Source organism: Podarcis cretensis (assembly GCF_951804945.1).
Source record: "Podarcis cretensis genome assembly, chromosome: 3".
Lineage (NCBI taxonomy): Eukaryota > Metazoa > Chordata > Lepidosauria > Squamata > Lacertidae > Podarcis > Podarcis cretensis.
The window spans coordinates 116,976,268-116,994,034 of record NC_137172.1 but is presented as its reverse complement, the minus strand read 5'-3'; the positions used below and the strand labels follow the sequence as shown (position 1 = coordinate 116,994,034).

The 17,767-nt window shown below is 46.2% G+C and overlaps 1 protein-coding gene across 2 annotated transcripts in view; it reads left to right on the top strand.

The window, feature by feature from the left end:
- The window catches only part of SLC23A1 (solute carrier family 23 member 1), a 67,157-nt gene that overhangs the window by 30,526 nt on the left and 18,864 nt on the right, over nt 1–17,767 (top strand). Inside the window, exons 1-7 of one of the 2 annotated variants that reach the window (XM_079969858.1) lie at nt 268–331; nt 6,667–6,786; nt 10,427–10,584; nt 10,690–10,778; nt 13,704–13,771; nt 14,898–15,079; nt 17,126–17,246. In XM_079969858.1, coding sequence (XP_079825984.1) covers nt 296–331; nt 6,667–6,786; nt 10,427–10,584; nt 10,690–10,778; nt 13,704–13,771; nt 14,898–15,079; nt 17,126–17,246 — 774 coding nt within the window. In that variant the 5' untranslated portion in view covers nt 268–295. Of the gene's footprint in view, nt 1–267; nt 332–6,666; nt 6,787–10,426; nt 10,585–10,689; nt 10,779–13,703; nt 13,772–14,897; nt 15,080–17,125; nt 17,247–17,767 lie in introns of those variants that run through there. The other variant, XM_079969857.1, reaches the window with a different exon arrangement.

Genomic DNA, 17,767 nt, shown 5'->3' with positions numbered 1-17,767 from the left:
TTTGTGCAAACTATCATCTAGCCAGTCGGTTGTGCAATAACTCCATTCTATTAATAGTTAGCCAACGAAGCTGTGAAAACTGACATTCTGGTAGGGATGAGTTTTATCCGTGTATTGTCCTGCTCAATAGGGACTGATGTGTGAGCTTTCAATACCATAAATTTATTTCACAATCAGCAACCAATAGCTGCGGTTACAGATTGACAGGCAATCTTTGGTATGTTGGCTAAAGTCCTCACAGAGATTATAAATATGCCTGGAGTCAGACTTCCTCTTTCTTTGGTTCTGCATAGGAATGGGAAACAGCTCCGAAGGCCCGGCTCACTTCAAGGTAAAATGACTGCTTCAAATTAACGTATAGACCTGCATGAAATTTATTGCTTGGAAATGTTTAAGTATGGCTTAAGGCCAGTGATAAGGAAATCTGTCAATTTTTGTTTCTCTCTTTATCATTTTTTTCTAGTCTTAGGTTTGATTCTTTGCAATTCTCCATTGGTTTGCATTTTTTTAAAAAATCCTCATGCAAGTTCGCCACCATTTTATTGCAATTTTCTTCCAAATACACGCTTGTACACAATTCTGCCTAGTACACATTTTTTTTTTGCAGCAGCAGCAGTTTCGCCTAAAACAATGTGGTTTTGAATGTTTTTTTTCACCAATGTGCATTTATATGCACACTTTATTGTAGTACATGTGATTTTGTACACATTACTCAGCTGGAGAACTGCGCAACAAAATTCAGAGAAGTGCATTTCCAATTGATGGTTTAGATTTGTGCACTCTTTTTAAAGCGTGAATTACCGTATTTTTCGCTCAATAGGACGCACCTTGTTTTAGAGGGGGGAGAACAAGAAAAAATAATTCTCCACCTCTCTGCCCAGCGCCCCTTCAGTGAAGCGGCAGGAGGCGCTGCGCAGAGAGGGGGAGAATTTTCCCCCTCTTGTTTTCCCCCTCTAAAACAAGGTGCTGTTTAAGGTGCGTTCAGTCACCATCAGGTGGCTACCTTGGAAGTCTGGAGAGCGAGAGGGGTTGGTGCGCACCAACCCCTCTCGCTCTCCAGGCTTCAGGTTCCTTTCGACCTGCTCTTTGGGGCTGGTGGGGGGAAGCCCCAAAGAGCAGGTCGGGGAGCAGCGGAAAGGCGTGCAGCGGAGAGGCTCCTGCCATAGCCACGCGTCACCTCTCCAGCCAGGAGAGGGTCGTGGGCGGCTTCTTTAGCCCCACGCGTGCTCTCCCGGCTGGAGAGGTGCCGCACGGCTATAGAGGCTGCTGCAATAGGTAGGTAGGTAGATTTCCCTTTCAACCCAAAATGAACCATCTCTACATGAGGCAAAGGTGATGGAAGTGTATTTTGTAGCTATTATAAGAGGATAAGGAAACCACGAGACCAGAGAACAAACATTGAAAACTCTTTTTAGCACTGTGGAAGGTAAACAGGGAATCAAAACAGACCACAGATGTTGCATGGAGTTCACAGAACATGGGACTTTCGCTTAAAATAAAGGAAATCTCTTCAAACAAGAATACAAATCAACCCTGCTTCGCATTGATTCTAATACAGTGGTACCTCGGGTTACATACGCTTCAGGTTACATACGCTTCAGGTTACAAACTCCGCTAAGCCAGAAATAGTGCTTCAGGTTAAGAACTTTGCTTCAGGATGAGAACAGAAATAGTGCTCTGGCGGCGTGGCGGCAGCAGGAGGTCCCATTAGCTAAAGTGGTGCTTCAGGTTAAGAACAGTTTCAGGTTAAGTACGGACCTCCGGAACGAATTAAGTACTTAACCCGAGGTACCACTGTACATATCCCTATCTCAGAAGTTTTCAGTGACTATCATTCTGCATATGGTGACAGATGGCCAACTTGACATTCAAGCAATTTCTAACGCTACTTTTGGCCAAACTTAGTTAGGTGCCAGTCCGTACATGACCCAACTTGCTGCTTTGCACCATTCGAAATGTATGGATCATTCCCAGGTTGATAAAAGCGGCTTCCACAGTGTTCATTTACTGTGAAACGAGCCATGGGGCACCTGAACAAAGCATCCCCTCTTGTGCTTCCCCAGTTCAGCACCTGTTCCTCCCAGAGCTCGTAATAACAGAAGAATTGCAGTATTTCCTCATGTGTAGATAGGGGACGCAGGTGGCGCTGTGGGTTAAAGCCTCAGCGCCTAGGACTTGCCGATCGAAAGGTCGGCGGTTCGAATCCCTGCGGCGGGGTGCGCTCCCGCTGCTCGGTCCCAGCGCCTGCCAACCTAGCAGTTCGAAAGCACCTCTGGGTGCAAGTAGATAAATAGGGACCGCTTACCAGCGGGAAGGTAAACGGCGTTTCCGTGTGCGGCTCTGGCTCGCCAGAGCAGCGATGTCACGCTGGCCACGTGACCCGGAAGTGTCTCCGGACAGCGCTGGCCCCTGGCCTCTTAAGTGAGATGGGCGCACAACCCCAGAGTCTGTCAAGACTGGCCCGTACGGGCAGGGGTACCTTTACCTTTACCTTTACTCATGTGTAGATAAGCCGTGAATGTGTTGCTCTTCCAGCCTCTACAGCTCTCCCTATACAGGATGGTAGTGACCTGAACAGATTGAGTTCTAGACATTTCTTTCTCTATAGACCATCTCTCCCCTCTAGGGACCAACTCTTATCACCATAACAGTTCTCTTTCCAAATAGTACAGTAGTACCTCGGGTTAAGTACTTAATTCATTTTGGAGGTCCGTTCTTAACCTGAAACTGTTCTTAACCTGAAGCACCACTTTAGCTAATGGGGCTTCCTGCTGCTGCCGCGCCGCCGGAGCACGATTTCTGTTCTCATCCGGAAGCAAAGTTCTTAACCCGAGGTACTATTTCTGGGTTAGCGGAGTCTGTAACCTGAAGCGTATGTAACCTGAGGTACCACTGTATTACCTTCTACAGTGCTACCTCGGGTTACATACACTTCAGGTTACATATGCTTCAGGTTACAGACGCTTCAAGTTACACACTCCACTAACCCAGAAATAGTGCTTCAGGTTAAGAACTTTGCTTCCGGATGAGAACAGAAATCGTGCTGTGGCGGCGTGGCGGCAGCAGCAGGAGGCCCCATTAGCTAAAGTGGTGCTTCAGGTTAAGAACAGTTTCAGGTTAAGAACGGACCTCCAGAACGAATTAAGTACTTAACCTGAGGTACTGTTGTATTTATTTTCTTTACTCTGCAGCCTCTCAGTTGCACCTGGGGCAGATGGGGCAGGGATTCACGCAAAGGGGGAGCACTGGAGGAAGGGAGCGTTTACTCCTTTCCCCACATACAATAGTCCCAATAAAAATCTACCCAGAACCACCTCAGGGATTGGGAAAAGAGAGGATGGATGGCGGCTAACAGATTGAGGTTGAATCTTGACAAGACAGAAGTACTGTTTTGGGGGGGACAGGGGGCGGGCGGGTGTGGGGGACTCCCTGGTTCTCAGTGGGGTAACTGTGCCCCTGAAGGACCAGGTGCGCAGCCTGGGAGTCATTCTGGACTCACAGCTGTCCATGGAGGCACAGGTCAATTCTGTGTCCAGGGCAGCTGTTTATCAGCTCCACCTGGTACGCAGGCTGAGACCCTACCTGCCCACGGACTGTCTCACCAGAGTGGTGCATGCTCTGGTTATCTCCCGCTTGGACTACTGCAACGCGCTCTACGTGGGGCTACCTTTGAAGGTGACCCGGAAACTACAACTAATGCAGAATGCGGCAGCTAGACTGGTGACTGGGAGTGGCTACTGAGACCACATAACACCGGTCTTGAAAGACCTACATTGGCTCCCAGTACGTTTCCGAGCACAATTCAAAGTGTTGGTGCTGACCTTCAAAGCCCTAAACGGCCTCAGTCCAGTATACCTGAAGGAGCATCTCCACCCCGATAGTTCAGCCCGGACACTAAGGTCCAGCTCCAAGGGCCTTCTGGCAGTTCCCTCCCTGCAAGAAGTGAGGTTACAGAGACCCTGCAGAGGGCCTTCTTGGTAGTGGCGCCCACCCTATGGAACGCCCCATCAGATGTCAAGGAAATAAACAACTATCTGACTTTTAGAAGACATCTGAAGGCAACCCTGTTTAGGGAAGTTTTTAATGTTTGATGTTTTATTGTGTTTTTAATATTCTGTTGGGAGCCACTCAGAGTGGCTGGGGAAACCCAGCCAGATGGGCAGGGTATAAGCAATCTATTATTATTATTATTATTATTATTATTATTATTATTATTAAGAGAGAGAGCCCAATTAACAACAGGATGTGATTTGGGTTCTCAGGGTGTGGAATCAGAGTTGGTATTCCACTTCCACCTTTCAAAAAATGACAGCAGTGATTTGGATCTGCTAAACTGTGCACATCTCAAAGCACCCCTAGTGATGGCAGATAAAGAAAGCATTCGTTGCTGAACTCTTGCAGTCTCCCCTGAGGTCTGGCTTGCCACATTTACCGTTTTCTGGCCTCCACCTTCTTACACTGAACCCAGGACTCCTGGGCACGTTGCCCAGTACTGAAAGGAGTACTGGGCTGTAGCTCTGTGGAACAACATGTGCTACTTGAGTACTTTTCCATTTTGTTTGTCTCAAGTCAAGCTCCTAGCTCTTTGAATAGTTCCTCTGATGCTGCTAACAGCAGCAAAAAGGAAAAAAAAAGCAGCATAAAACAGTCAGGTCAGCAGAGTTGAAACTGTATCTAAAAAGAAGTAGATGTAGAAAGGACAGCAAAGGAGGTGCCTGGCAAACTTCTTTGGGAAAAGCAATCCACAACTAGGGCGCCACCACTGAAAAGGCACTTCCTCTCCGATAGCAACCATCCTCACCTCAGAAGTTGAGGGCACCCATAGGAGGCACCCCCTTGACAATCTTTATGTATAAGTAGGTACCTGTATGGGTTTGCCCCCCAAATATTGCAAAAAGTCCCCCCCAAACACTATCCACATCCTCCAATAACCACATACAGTACCTGCAATACTGCTTATATAATGGATATTCCCAGGGGAACTGAAGGAGGCAGTGGTGCGCCCGCTCTTAAAGAAAACATCATTAGATCCCTTAGATCTATCCAATTACCGCCCGGTTTTGAATCTTCCATTCCTGGGTAAGGTGATTGAGAGAGCGGTTGCTGAACAGCTTGGCAGGTTTCTGGATGAAACAATGGCTCTGGATCCATTCCAGCCCGGCTTCCGTGCTGGTCATGGGACCGAGACGGCTCTGATCGCCCTAACAGATGATCTCCGCAGGCAGCTGGATCGAGGCGGGTCGGGGCTGCTGATTCTTCTAGACCTGTCAGCAGCCTTCGACGTGATCGATCACGAACTCCTGGACCACCGCCATTTTTTCATCTCCGCCAAGCTAAGCAGTTGGCTCCTTACCTCTCTCGCCCTGACCTAGCCACTGTGATCCACGCGACGGTCACCTCCAGACTGGATTATTGTAACTCGCTGTACGTGGAGCTGCCCTTGAGACTGACCCAGAAACTCCAGCGGGTGCAGAATGCCGCAGTGAGACTCCTTATGGGGTCTTCGCTGCGAGATCACATTCATCCGGTACTATACCAGCTGCACTGGCTCCCGGTGGAGTACAGGATCAGGTTTAAGGTGCTGGTTTTAACCTTTAAAGCCCTATACGGCCTAGGACCCTCGTACCTACAGAACCGCCTCTCCTGGTATGTCCCACAGAGGAATTTACGGTCTGCAAATAAAAACATCTTGAAGGTCCCAGGCCACAGAGAGGTTAGGCTGGTCTCAACTAGAGCCAGGGCTTTTTCGGCTGTGGCTCCAATCTGGTGGAATGCTCTGTCACAAGAGACTAGGGCCCTGCGGGACCCGACATCTTTCTGCAGGGCCTGCAAGACAGAGCTGTTCCACCAGGCCTTTGGTCAGGGTGCAGCCTGACCCCCCTCCTCTGGCAACCTGCACAGAATTTTGCTTAACGGTTGCCATCAATTTGATTTTAATTAATTTTTAGAATGAAATGTTTTTAGAATGTTGGATTATTTGATTGTTGTTAGCCGCCCTGAGCCCGGCTTCGGCTGGGGAGGGTGGGATATAAATAAATTTATTATTATTATTATTATTATTATTATTATTATTATTATTATTATTCAAACAGTTCATTCAAAGCTGGGTTGATGTGGCTGTCATTCTATGGCTCTCCACTATTTGGGGACCCTCAACGGAACTATGAATTCCTTTAGTAATGTTTCAGCTAGTATTGTTTGATCACCAAAGCCTACACCTGTTTGCAAGATTTTTCTGGCAGCCTCTCCTCACCTGGAAGTGAATGCCTGTTTCCCCTCGTCTGGCTTCAATTTCTGCCAGGTGGGAGATTTCTTGGAAGAGCAACGAAATGGCAAACCAACACAGACACCCCGTTCCCCTCCTACTGCAAAGTCCACAGGTACATCTGGAATGTGGCTTGGAATGTGGCTTGGAATGTGGCTATAATGTGCCCACCTGCCTTGATCACACCCAGCGCATTAGCACAGCAGCACCAGGTTCAAGCCAGAACACAAACTCTTCCTGCATTCCACTTTCTGATTCCCTCCAGATGTGATGGTCTACAACTTCCCTCACCATGGTCAGTACTAAGGTATGATGGGAGCTGTAGTCCACAGCTGGAGGACCTATCCCTGGTTAGCTATCCCTGGTTCAGTCTCTTAACAATCCTCTTCTTTTATTTCCAGCAAAAGGCAGATGGGAACCATGCCGGACCACCGATATATCCTGAGCAGAAGGATTTTGATATGATCTATAGAATTGAAGATGCGCCACCTTGGTATCTCTGCATCCTGCTGGGATTTCAGGTAAAGGTGTAATCAAGCTCCACTTGTGACGTGCTTTGAGGAGTGGAGCCAAAGAAACTCAACTGTTCCTCATGACTTTTGTGCATTCCCCCATTCCAAATAAGTCTCACGCTGCTTTTTTTCTGAAGCTGCTTTATCAAGGTCTCTAGTTGCTAAGTATTCAGATATTGTTATATGATATAGTAGTCTCATTAGCAATACTATTGTTGCAAAAGTACAGGGAGTAAAAGTTACTAGGGGCACACATAAGGTGCCTATAACTTTCCATTCATTGTTTACATTGATTAAATAATTGGCCTTGTTGATTTACAGTGTTGATTTCTATGGAATTGTTTGCCTTGATCTTCCCTTTTGACTCTCCCTCTGTACTTTATTTAAAATGCATTTTAATCACTTAAATTCTGTGCAGAGTTAACTAAGACGCTGTGCCACCCCCCCACCCAAGTAAATTCTAAATAGGTAAAGGTAAAGGGACCTCTGACTATTAGGTCTAGTCATGACCGACTCTGGTTGCGGCGCTCATCTCGCTTTATTGGCCGAGGGAGCCGGCATACAGCTTCCGGGTCATGTGGCCAGCATGACTAAGCCGCTTCTGGCGAACCAGAGCAGTGCATGGAAACGCTGTTTACCTTCCCGCCGGAGCGGTACCTATAGGGTTGGGGGGGGGCATGGACATTATCTGCATCCTCTGTGCCCTGCCTCCTAGAGCCAATTGCAGTGAGGAGTTTATGCCAAGGGAAAGAGACAGGAGGAAAAGGTTGCAACATATTTCTCCCCAAACACTGTTTCCCTGCTAACAAGAGCAGGAAGGTAAAGGGACCCCTGACCATTATGTCCAGTCGTGACCGACTCTGGGGTTGCGGTGCTCATCTCGCTTTATTGGCCGAGGGAGCCAGCGTACAGCCTCCGGGTCATGTGGCCAGCATGACTAAGCAGCTTCTGGCGAACCAGAGCAGCGCACGGAAACGCTGTTTACCTTCCCACCGGAGAGGTACCTATTTATCTACTTGCACTCTGACGTGCTTTCGAACTGCTAGGTTGGCAGGAGCAGGGACCGAGCAACAGGAGCTCACTCCGTCGCGGGGATTCGAACCTCTGACCTTCTGATCGGCAAGTCCTAGGCTCTGTGGTTTAACCCACAGCGCCACCCGCGTCCCAAATTCTAAATAGTGTCCTATAATTCCACCTGCTGGTTTAGTGATAAATTGGGTGCATACTCACACTTCAGCTGTATACACAAACAAGGTGGCAAGTTGGATCTCCATACGGGACAGTTGAATATTCCTACATTGCTGGGGCTTGGACTAGATGATCATCGGGTCTCTTTGAACTCTCCAATTCTATGCATCTATAATTCTATGAATTGCAGGTGTGTTTTTCATGATATCAGGAACTGAAAGGGACTGTAGGGGAGGTATTTGGACATTTGGGGTCCCTCCAGGTGTTTTTTAAGAAGATGTTTGTACTTTTGCGGGACGCAGGTGGCGCTGTGGGTTAAAGCCTCAGCGCCTAGGGCTTGCCGATCGAAAGGTCGGCGGTTCGAATCCCTGCGGCGGGGTGCGCTCCCGCTGCTCGGTCCCAGCGCCTGCCAACCTAGCAGTTCGAAAGCACCTCCGGGTGCAAGTAGATAAATAGGGACCGCTTACCAGCGGGAAGGTAAACGGCGTTTCCGTGTGCGGCTCTGGCTCGCCAGAGCAGCGATGTCACGCTGGCCACGTGACCCGGAAGTGTCTTCGGACAGCGCTGGCCCCTGGCCTCTTAAGTGAGATGGGCGCACAACCCCAGAGTCTGTCAAGACTGGCCCGTACGGGCAGGGGTACCTTTACCTTTACCTTTTTGTACTTTTGCAAACCTTTGGGGTTTCTTTGAGCGTATGGACACCTCCCTATTATCTGTCAGTTGCTCCATTTTGGCTTTAGTCCTATCGCTTGACACCTTTTGCTATTAAAAGGAGTGATCTGGATATCTCACGATTAGTATTTTTTTTAGACATTTTATTAATTTTCCCCAAAATAACAAAAGACCCACAAAAATCAAAACAACAACACAAATTTAAAGCAAAACAAAACAAATATATAAATTCAAATCCTAAATCTTAATTCAGTTGACTTCCCTCCATTCCCCCTCATGGTTCCATTATATTAGCTTATTCATGCACTTCCGTAAAGCCTTATATTCTTAACAATCTAATTTTAAAACCTTATTCATCTTAATACAAGTGACGTTTAAAAGTTCTACTAATGTAAAAATCCGTACACAACCCTTAAAAAAGTATGCCTTAAACATTTCCCTTAAAAAAAAAAGACAATTTCCTCTTCTTTTTTGGGTTTCAAATTAACTAATATGTCCTGCATAGTTCTTTAATTAATTTCCCCCAATCTTATCTTCTTTGGCGGTGGCTTCTTCTATAGGGATGGGCTGATCTTGCAGGGACAAAGTCTTTTGCTCTATAAGTGTATCAGGTCCTATACAATCTCAGTACCATAACTTCAGGGGTTTTTTAACAACAATCATTTCCCACATTCTCTCCAAATCTTTATATGTCTTTCCCCAGGCTTTTTTAATATTAAAAAAAGCCTGGGAAAAGACACATAAAGATTTGGGAAAAGCCTGGGAAAAGACGATTGGTATTTTTTAGGCATGCATGACCTATATCTGCTAATAATGCTTTGTGCAATCAACAGCCCCAAAGAGAAAACACACATGTGCACTAAGACACCAGTCTGAAGGGACCCTTAGATGATTGATTGATTGATTGATTGATTGATTGATTGATCAAATTTGTATACCGCCCTATCCCCATAGATCTGAGGGTGGTTTACAACATAAAACGACAGTACAGTGGTACCTCTAGATGCAAACAGGATCCATTCCGGAGCCCTGTTCGCATCTAGAAGCAAACATAACCCGTGTCCACACGTCTGTGCATGCGTGGGTCACGTTTCGGCTCTTCTGCGCATGCGCGTGACGTCATTTTGAGCGTCTGTGCAAACGGCGAAACCCGGAAGTAACGCGCTCCGTTACTTCCAGGTTGCCATGGAGCACAACTCGAACACACTCATCCTGAAGCACATTCAACTCAAGGTATGACTGTATTAGAAAACACAAAATGCACAATAAAAACAAGAACAACCCTATAACCTCAATCCCACAACACCTTTAAAAGGACATAGAATGTTAATCAGCCAAAGGCCTGTTCTTGTTTTTATTGTGCATTTTGTGTTTTCTAATACTGTTGTTTTATGTTGCAAACCACCCTCAGATCTACGGGTATGGGGCGGTATACAAATTTGATCGATCAGTCAGTCAGTCACATAAGGGTCCCTCCAGACTGGTGTCTTAAAGAAAAACATTTTCTCCTGGTGCCTAAAGGAGGGCACCAGGCGAGTCTCCCTAGGGAGGGCATTCCACAAATGGGGAGCCACTGCAGAAAAGGCCCTGTTCTCGTGTTGCCACCCTCTGGACCTCTCGAGAAGGAGGCATGTGAAGAAGGGCCTCAGAGGCTGAAATCTCAGGGGTAGGTTTATATGGAGTAGGTTTATACGGAAGTATTGCGGTCCTGAGCTGCGGTTTGAATTTTGGGAAAGTGTCTAATCAGGTGCTCTTTTGACCTAGCCTCCTTCCCATTTCCCCCCTCCAGCATTACTTGACATGTTTCAGTGGCACCATCGCAGTTCCCTTCCTACTGGCAGAATCCCTGTGTGTAGGGAAGGACCAATACACCATCAGCCAGCTCATTGGTACCATCTTCAGCTGCGTGGGGATCACGACTCTTATCCAAAGCACTGTGGGAATTAGGTATGTTTTGCTCAGCTCCCCACCTCCCCACCCTTTGGCGAACTTAAGGAAGTTGTGGGGGGCTGATGGCGGCAAGTCACGCTCTCTTTATTTTTGGCAATCCAGGTTGCCTCTGTTTCAAGCCAGTGCCTTAGCATTCCTGGTTCCCGCTAAATCTATTCTGGCCTTGGAGAAATGGAAATGTCCTCCAGAAGGTAATTCAAACTTGTTTCATCCTGAAGGTTGTTAGTGTTACGATATGGATGCAATGCAGCTGCAAAGTGCTAGCTTGAAAAGTAAACATAATGGGAATGTTGGGATTGCCCGTGGGAATCAGAGGGACAGTCTATTCACAGTGCGAAGCACCGGAATTAGCTCAGAGTGTAATATGAGCTCTTCCGTTTATTCCTATCCAGGAAGTGTTTGTCACTAGACTGCTGGAGCTTGAAGAGAGCAGTCACGTTTTGTTGTAATGCTGCAAAGACAGAAATAAAGGCATGTAAATACGTTTCTGTCTATCTCTTTCCCCTGCCCAGGGGGGGCAGGAAAGAGGGGTGTGTTCTTCTCACGCTGAGAAGGATCGCCTATTGCGACCTAGCCTGGATCTTGCTGGGGAATGCAGCCAGGGAGCTCAACAGGGAATCATGCCGGGTGCCTGGGAGAGTTGCCAGTTTCTCCTGATAAAGGCCTGATTTCCCGACAGTTAGGAGATAGAACAGGAATAATAAAAGTCAATCCTTTATTAGGCATAGCAAACTGTTCATTATCAAACAAACACGGTATACAAATTGTGCAAAATACAAATTCAGCATAACAAGGTTTGTCCCAGTCAGATCTTTAACTCCAGAGAAAATCAATTTGCATAAATAATATAATATAACGCTACCGCATCACCAATCAATTAAGAACCTCTAAATCTCTTTATAATGGCCCAGTCTTTCTACATGGACAGCACTCAAAAATTCAGCCACTATTAAAGTAATTTGATCGTTCCTGTCCGAGAGCAGGTCCTGAACCGTTGGTGGCATAGAATTGAGCCTGTTGAGTTGTAAGGCCTCTAATAATTGTCTTCTGGCATAATTGCCAAAATCACAAGAAAAGAAAATATGCTCCAAAGTATCAGGTTCCTGTTTACTACATTTGCAGAGACGCTCTGATTCTGGGAGAGCTAAATATCTTCCTCTTACTATCATTGAGGGAAACATATTAAATCTGGCTAACATAAACAGCCTGCACAATTGATGATTCTTCAGATTTGTCATGTATCCCTTTTGAAAATCTCTATACAAAGGGAGATTTAAATAGAGAGGAGAGCAAGTGAACAAGAATAATTTGAGGGCTCTCTATGCTTCCAAGATGGTAACATAATGCGCAGTCAATCTGTGAATCTGTCAATTTCGATTTCTCTCGGTTATGCCTATCCTGATTGTTATATTTAGTTTTTAATATTTGTACTATGTTGTTAGCTGCTTTGGGTTAGTTTTTGTTTTTAAAAAGTGACTAAAATGCAATAAATACTAAAATCCTCACTTTTCCAAGCTTAAATTCAGTGTCCACATCAGTTTGTAACTCTTTTTAAAAGAGCTGAAAATTCACCAGCATTTCACTCCATATTTCTGCTAATAGAGAGAGAGCTTGCAACCATATCTCATGCGGCAATTATTATAGCAGTGAATGTGCAGGGATAGAGTGGGAGGATAGGTAAGAATTTCAGTGCTCCGTTAAAAAAAATATTATGTGTCTGGCGCTGGGAAGCAACAAGAAGTGCAAACTTGGAAGTGGGAAAGACTCTCCTCCCTGGAAGAGAGGGGAGTGGTTGTGGGCGGGAGCCCGAGCACCGCCCCTAGCAGGGGGCGTTAGCCCCTTGCCTCCACCTCACCTGGCTGGCGCCCACGCCCCCCCCCGGTAGGCATCCAACCAGGTGCCACAGAGGGGGCGTGTTCAGCAGCCTTTCGCTGCAGCGCCAGCCTCTCCCCGGCCTCATTCTTCGCCGCCGTCTCGTCGCGAGTCACCCACCCTCCACTCCCTTTGAGTTAGGGCTTAGGCCATTGGCCTTGCTATGGACCTTAGGTTGGTCACCCTGGTTGCCCAGGGGGCCTGGTAGGAGTTTTTCCATTTGGCATTAGGCTTTTTGGTTTTTTCGCCTACCTCGTAGCAATCGTCACAACTTTTGTGGTATTGGTGGGTAGGTTAGGCATTGGAATAATGTGTTGTGGTGTGTCGAAGTGCTAGGTGTGGCCATCGCCTATGCCTTCAATTTTTGGGTATTCCGTTAAAGGAATCTGGCGGTCGTGTATTCTGTCCGATGCCTGCTTGGCGGGAGGCCATGGCACGACCCTCGGTGACATCAGGGGAGAGCCTATAGTTGGATTAGCATCAACAGGCTCCACCTAAGGTAAAGGTAAAGGTACCCCTGCCCGTACGGGCCAGTCTTGACAGACTCTGGGGTTGTGCGCCCATCTCACTTAAGAGGCCAGGGGCCAGCGCTGTCCGGAGACACTTCCAGGTCACGTGGCCAGCGTGACATCGCTGCTCTGGCGAGCCAGAGCCGCACACGGAAACGCCGTTTACCTTCCCGCTGGTAAGCGGTCCCTATTTATCTACTTGCACCCGGAGGTGCTTTCGAACTGCTAGGTTGGCAGGCGCTGGGACCGAGCAGCGGGAGCGCACCCCGCCGCAGGGATTCGAACCGCCGACCTTTCGATCGGCAAGCCCGAGGCGCTGAGGCTTTAACCCACAGCGCCACCTGCGTCATAAACCCACTTGTTTTAGAGATCCAATGCCTAAGCCAATACCTTTTCACTGCTGTAATCAATAAAGTTGTGGCCTTTCCTTGCCCATTAGCCTTATATCACGTGTCCTTGTGTCTTCTTTTCACATTGCGGGGGTCGGGTCCTCGAACCACAATGCGTGGATTGCGTGCAACAAACGTTTAACAACTGTGCACTTGTTCTGTTAATTGCTGACTGTGTGGAAAGTGCCTCACTCAGAAAGGTTGAGTAACGCAGAGTAAGGCTTTGCTGCAATTGGCTGACATGCTTCATTTGCTAACTGATTCTCTCTCGGTCTCTATTAATCAGGTTGCTTAGTGGCCTTATGCTTATAATTTATCTGTTGACCTTTCTTGCCTCATTATGCAGGGGAGATCTATGGCAACTGGACGTTACCTTTAAACACGTCCCACATTTGGCAGCCGAGGATCAGAGAAGTAAGTTGAACAGCAGCCTTTTCCAGGAAGGGGCCTCATCTCTAAAGTAACCCATAGCCAAGGAGCTATTTGGAAGTAATGCATATTAAACAAAAACGGAAGCATATGAATCGATAAGGCTAATTTGACCCATCAACCCTCCTCTGCCTCAAACGCACAAACAAAACTCACTGCAGTCAGTTGAATGCAACCCACCAGCCACGCTCTGGGCTCGCCAACGTGTCGTACCGCCAACGAAAACACATAAATGAATAGGTGAAGACTATGTGCTAACACAACCCCCTCTCTGCACATACACTATGCAAAAGAATGAAAGATCATTACCCCCCCCATTCTTCCCCCCTCCCCCCAACCTCACAATGCCTAGCCCAGGCTTCCTCAACCTCAGCCCTCCAGATGTTTTTGGCCTACAACTCCCATGATCCCTAGCTAGCAGGACCAATGGGCAGGGATGCTGGGAATTGTAGTCTCAAAACTCAAAACATCTGGAGGGCTGAGGTTGAGGAAGCCTGGCCTAACCAGTAGAGAGGACTCTCTGAATTGAAAACGGAGATGTTACATTGACCTTTGTTGTTGTTGTTTTCAAATTGTTTTATTAATTTTTCAAATTTATAACAAACATAAACAACATAGAAGGAAAAAAAACATTACAATATAAACAAACAAACAAACAAACATTTATCCTACCTGTTATAATCATATTTTTATAACTGTTATTAAATGACTTCCTCAAATCCCTCAAGCTGTATTTCTATGTAGCTCATTGTAGCAGTTTTCCAATACTAATTTCCAATAAAATTAACTTAATCAGTTAACATCTTTCTTACATGGATCTTTGTTATCCATGGAAATCTTTCAGTAAAAACAATTTTTTACCAAAACGGGCAGGGATATATTTTTGCTAATGGCTCCCTCGGCCAATAAAGCAAGATGAGCGCCACAACCCCAGAGTCGTCCATGACTGGACTTAACTGTCAGGGGTCCCTTTACCTTTACTAGCTCACTAGCGTGAGTGAGGAAGGATAATATTTAATCAATATATCCTCTTCCCACATTTCTTGTCGCCAATACTAGTATCTGTGGTGAAACAGGACCTGATCCATGTTGTGTCTCTTTTCTCCCATAGATCCAAGGAGCAATCATTGTTTCCAGCTTGGTTGAGGTGGTCATTGGTCTGGTGGGCCTCCCTGGGGCCATGCTAAACTACATTGGGCCCCTCACCGTCACTCCCACCGTCTCCTTAATTGGGCTGTCCGTGTTCCAAGCTGCCGGCGACAGAGCGGGATCGCACTGGGGCATTGCAGCACTGTAAGCACCACTTTTTCAGTACTGCAGAATTTCAAATTGACGCAAAAGTAGAGTTGCAGAACTACAGTGGTACCTTGGTTTACAAACGTAATCCATTCCCGAAGTCCGTTCTTAAACCAAAGCGTTCTTAAAACAAGGTGTCCTTTCCCATAGCAGCGGGGGACTCAATTTACAAATGGAACACACTCAACGGGAAGCAGAACATGTTCTGCTTCCAAGGCAAAGTTCACCAACCAAAACACCTACTTCCGGGTTTGCAGCGTTCTTAATCCAAGTTGTTCATAAACTAAGCTGTTCTTAAACCAAGGTACCACTGTACTGCATAATCTCAAAAGCAACAAACTGCAGATGCACAAACTAGCCAGTTGCCGAAAGACTTCCTCATCAAGTTGTTCGACTGCCGGGCCAATTCCCTTGTGTGTGATTATGCGTCTAATTTTGGAGCATTTCCTACTTGATCCTAGTTTTACATGAAATGTGTAAAGTGCTCACTGATATGTTAGTTGTAATGATGTCGTTCGAAAGGGAGAGATAAAGGAAAAGGTCACAGAATAGTATAGGATTTTCTAGCTACTGCTTTGACAATTATTGAGATTCAGGTTTAAATTCCAAAATGTGTTTCTCTGGTACATCAGCTTTGACCCTATAATATCTCAATTAAATCCTGATATATATTCCACTGTGACATAAAATCTTTGTAAAATCAGAAAATAAAAACTGATCTTAAATATACTGGGTACAATCCAGAGCAAACTAAGTACTCTGAGATTATTAGACATGAATTATTACCGCTATGTGGGCTCAACTATCTCAGGGTTGTGGGTCTAGATTCAGGTAGGTAGCCGTGTTGGTCTGACGCAGTCGAAATATATATAAAAATAAAGAATTGTCCAGTAGCACCTTAGAGACCAACTAAGTTTGTTCTTGGTATAAGCTTTCATGTGCATGCACACTTCTTCAGACACACTGAAACAGAAGGTTTGTGGGTGTTTGTTGTTGTTTAGTCATTTAGTCATGTCCGACTCTTCGTGACCCCATGGACCAGAGCACGCCAGGCACTCCTTTCTTCCACTGCCTCCCACAGTTTGGTCAGATTCATGTTTGTAGCTTCGAGAACACTGTCCAACCATCTCGTCCTCTGTCGTCCCCTTCTCCTTGTGCCCTCCATCTTTCCCATCTTTTCCAGGGAGTCTTCTCTTCTCATGAGGTGGCCAAAGTATTGGAGCCTCAGGTTCAGGATCTGTCCTTCCAGTGAGCACTCAGGGCTGATTTCCTTCAGAATGGATAGGTTTGATCTTCTTGCAGTCCATGGGACTCTCAAGAGTCTCCTCCAGCACCAGAATTCAAAAGCATCAATTCTTCGGCGATCAGCCTTCTTTATGGTCCAGCTCTCACTTCCATACATCACTAGTGGGGAAACCATAGCTTTAACTATACGGACCTTTGTTGGCAAGGTGATGTCTCTGCTTTTTAAGATGCTGTCTAGGTTTGTCATTGCTTTTCTCCCAAGAAGCAGGCGTCTTTTAATTTCATGACTACTGTCACCATCTGCAGTGATCATGGAGCCCAAAAACGTAAAATCTCTCACTGCCTCCATTTCTTCCCCTTCTATTTGCCAGGAGGTGATGGGCCCAGTGGGTGTTAGTGTCAGATTAAAATCAGAGGGACATTAGGGACTCTACTGCACTAATTTTTCAACTTGTGGAGAAAGAACGAATCAAATCCGCGAAGGAACAGAACAGCAGCAGAGTTGTAATTCCTAAGCACAAATCACTTTATAAGGCCAAATCCTGCTCCAGTGCAGTTAAATTTCTCCATCCAGAACAGATTCGAGGCCAGTTCATGTGACTTGCCGCTGCCAGCAATGCCGATTTTTGTAGATGTAGAAGTCAAAACTGCACAGATAACATTGCGTTCTTGACGAGTGAATCCTCAACAGTAGCAAAAGACGTGCAATTTGAAGTTGCATCAATTGGTTCTAATGTTTCTGTGCCCTGATTGCTCTTGATCTCCGCTTTTCACGATGCCTTTTTCTCTTTTGAACAGGTCGATTTTCTTAATCATTTTGTTTGCTCAGTACCTGCGAAATGTGTCTTTTCTCCTCCCCGGCTACAAATGGGGACAAGGGTGCACTGTGTTCCGAATTCAGATCTTCAAGATGTTCCCGGTAAGAAAGGTCCCCATCGTTCAATGGTCACAGTCTGGTCAGATTTTGATGATTTCACTCCATTATCCAAGGGCTTGTTTTATTTATTTATTACATTTTAATTCCAAAAACGACCTCAGGGTAGTATATAAGGTTCACTTACCTGAATTCTGGGTGGGAGGCCATTGTGGCCTGGCTTAGCCCCCCCCCCCAAACATGGAGGAATTCTTTCCCGGCTTGTGGGACTTCCCGCCAAAATTCTTTATTTGAATCGGCTAATCGTGGCCTTTGTGGGCAGAATGGTTTGAGCAAGTCTTCACTCTGGTTCATCACTGGAAGGTTTAAGCTGACTGCGCCTTTTAATTCCAAAAACAACATACCAAATGTCCTCTGTTTTCCAGGACACATCCTCATTTTCATAGGCATGTAAAATGAGAGTCGTCATAGCTATCCATAGCTAAAAGCAGAAGTCTACAAATGTGCCCTTTTTTTTTTTTTTTTGCTCTTCAAAATATGGCTTCCCTACCACCCACCCTGTGGGA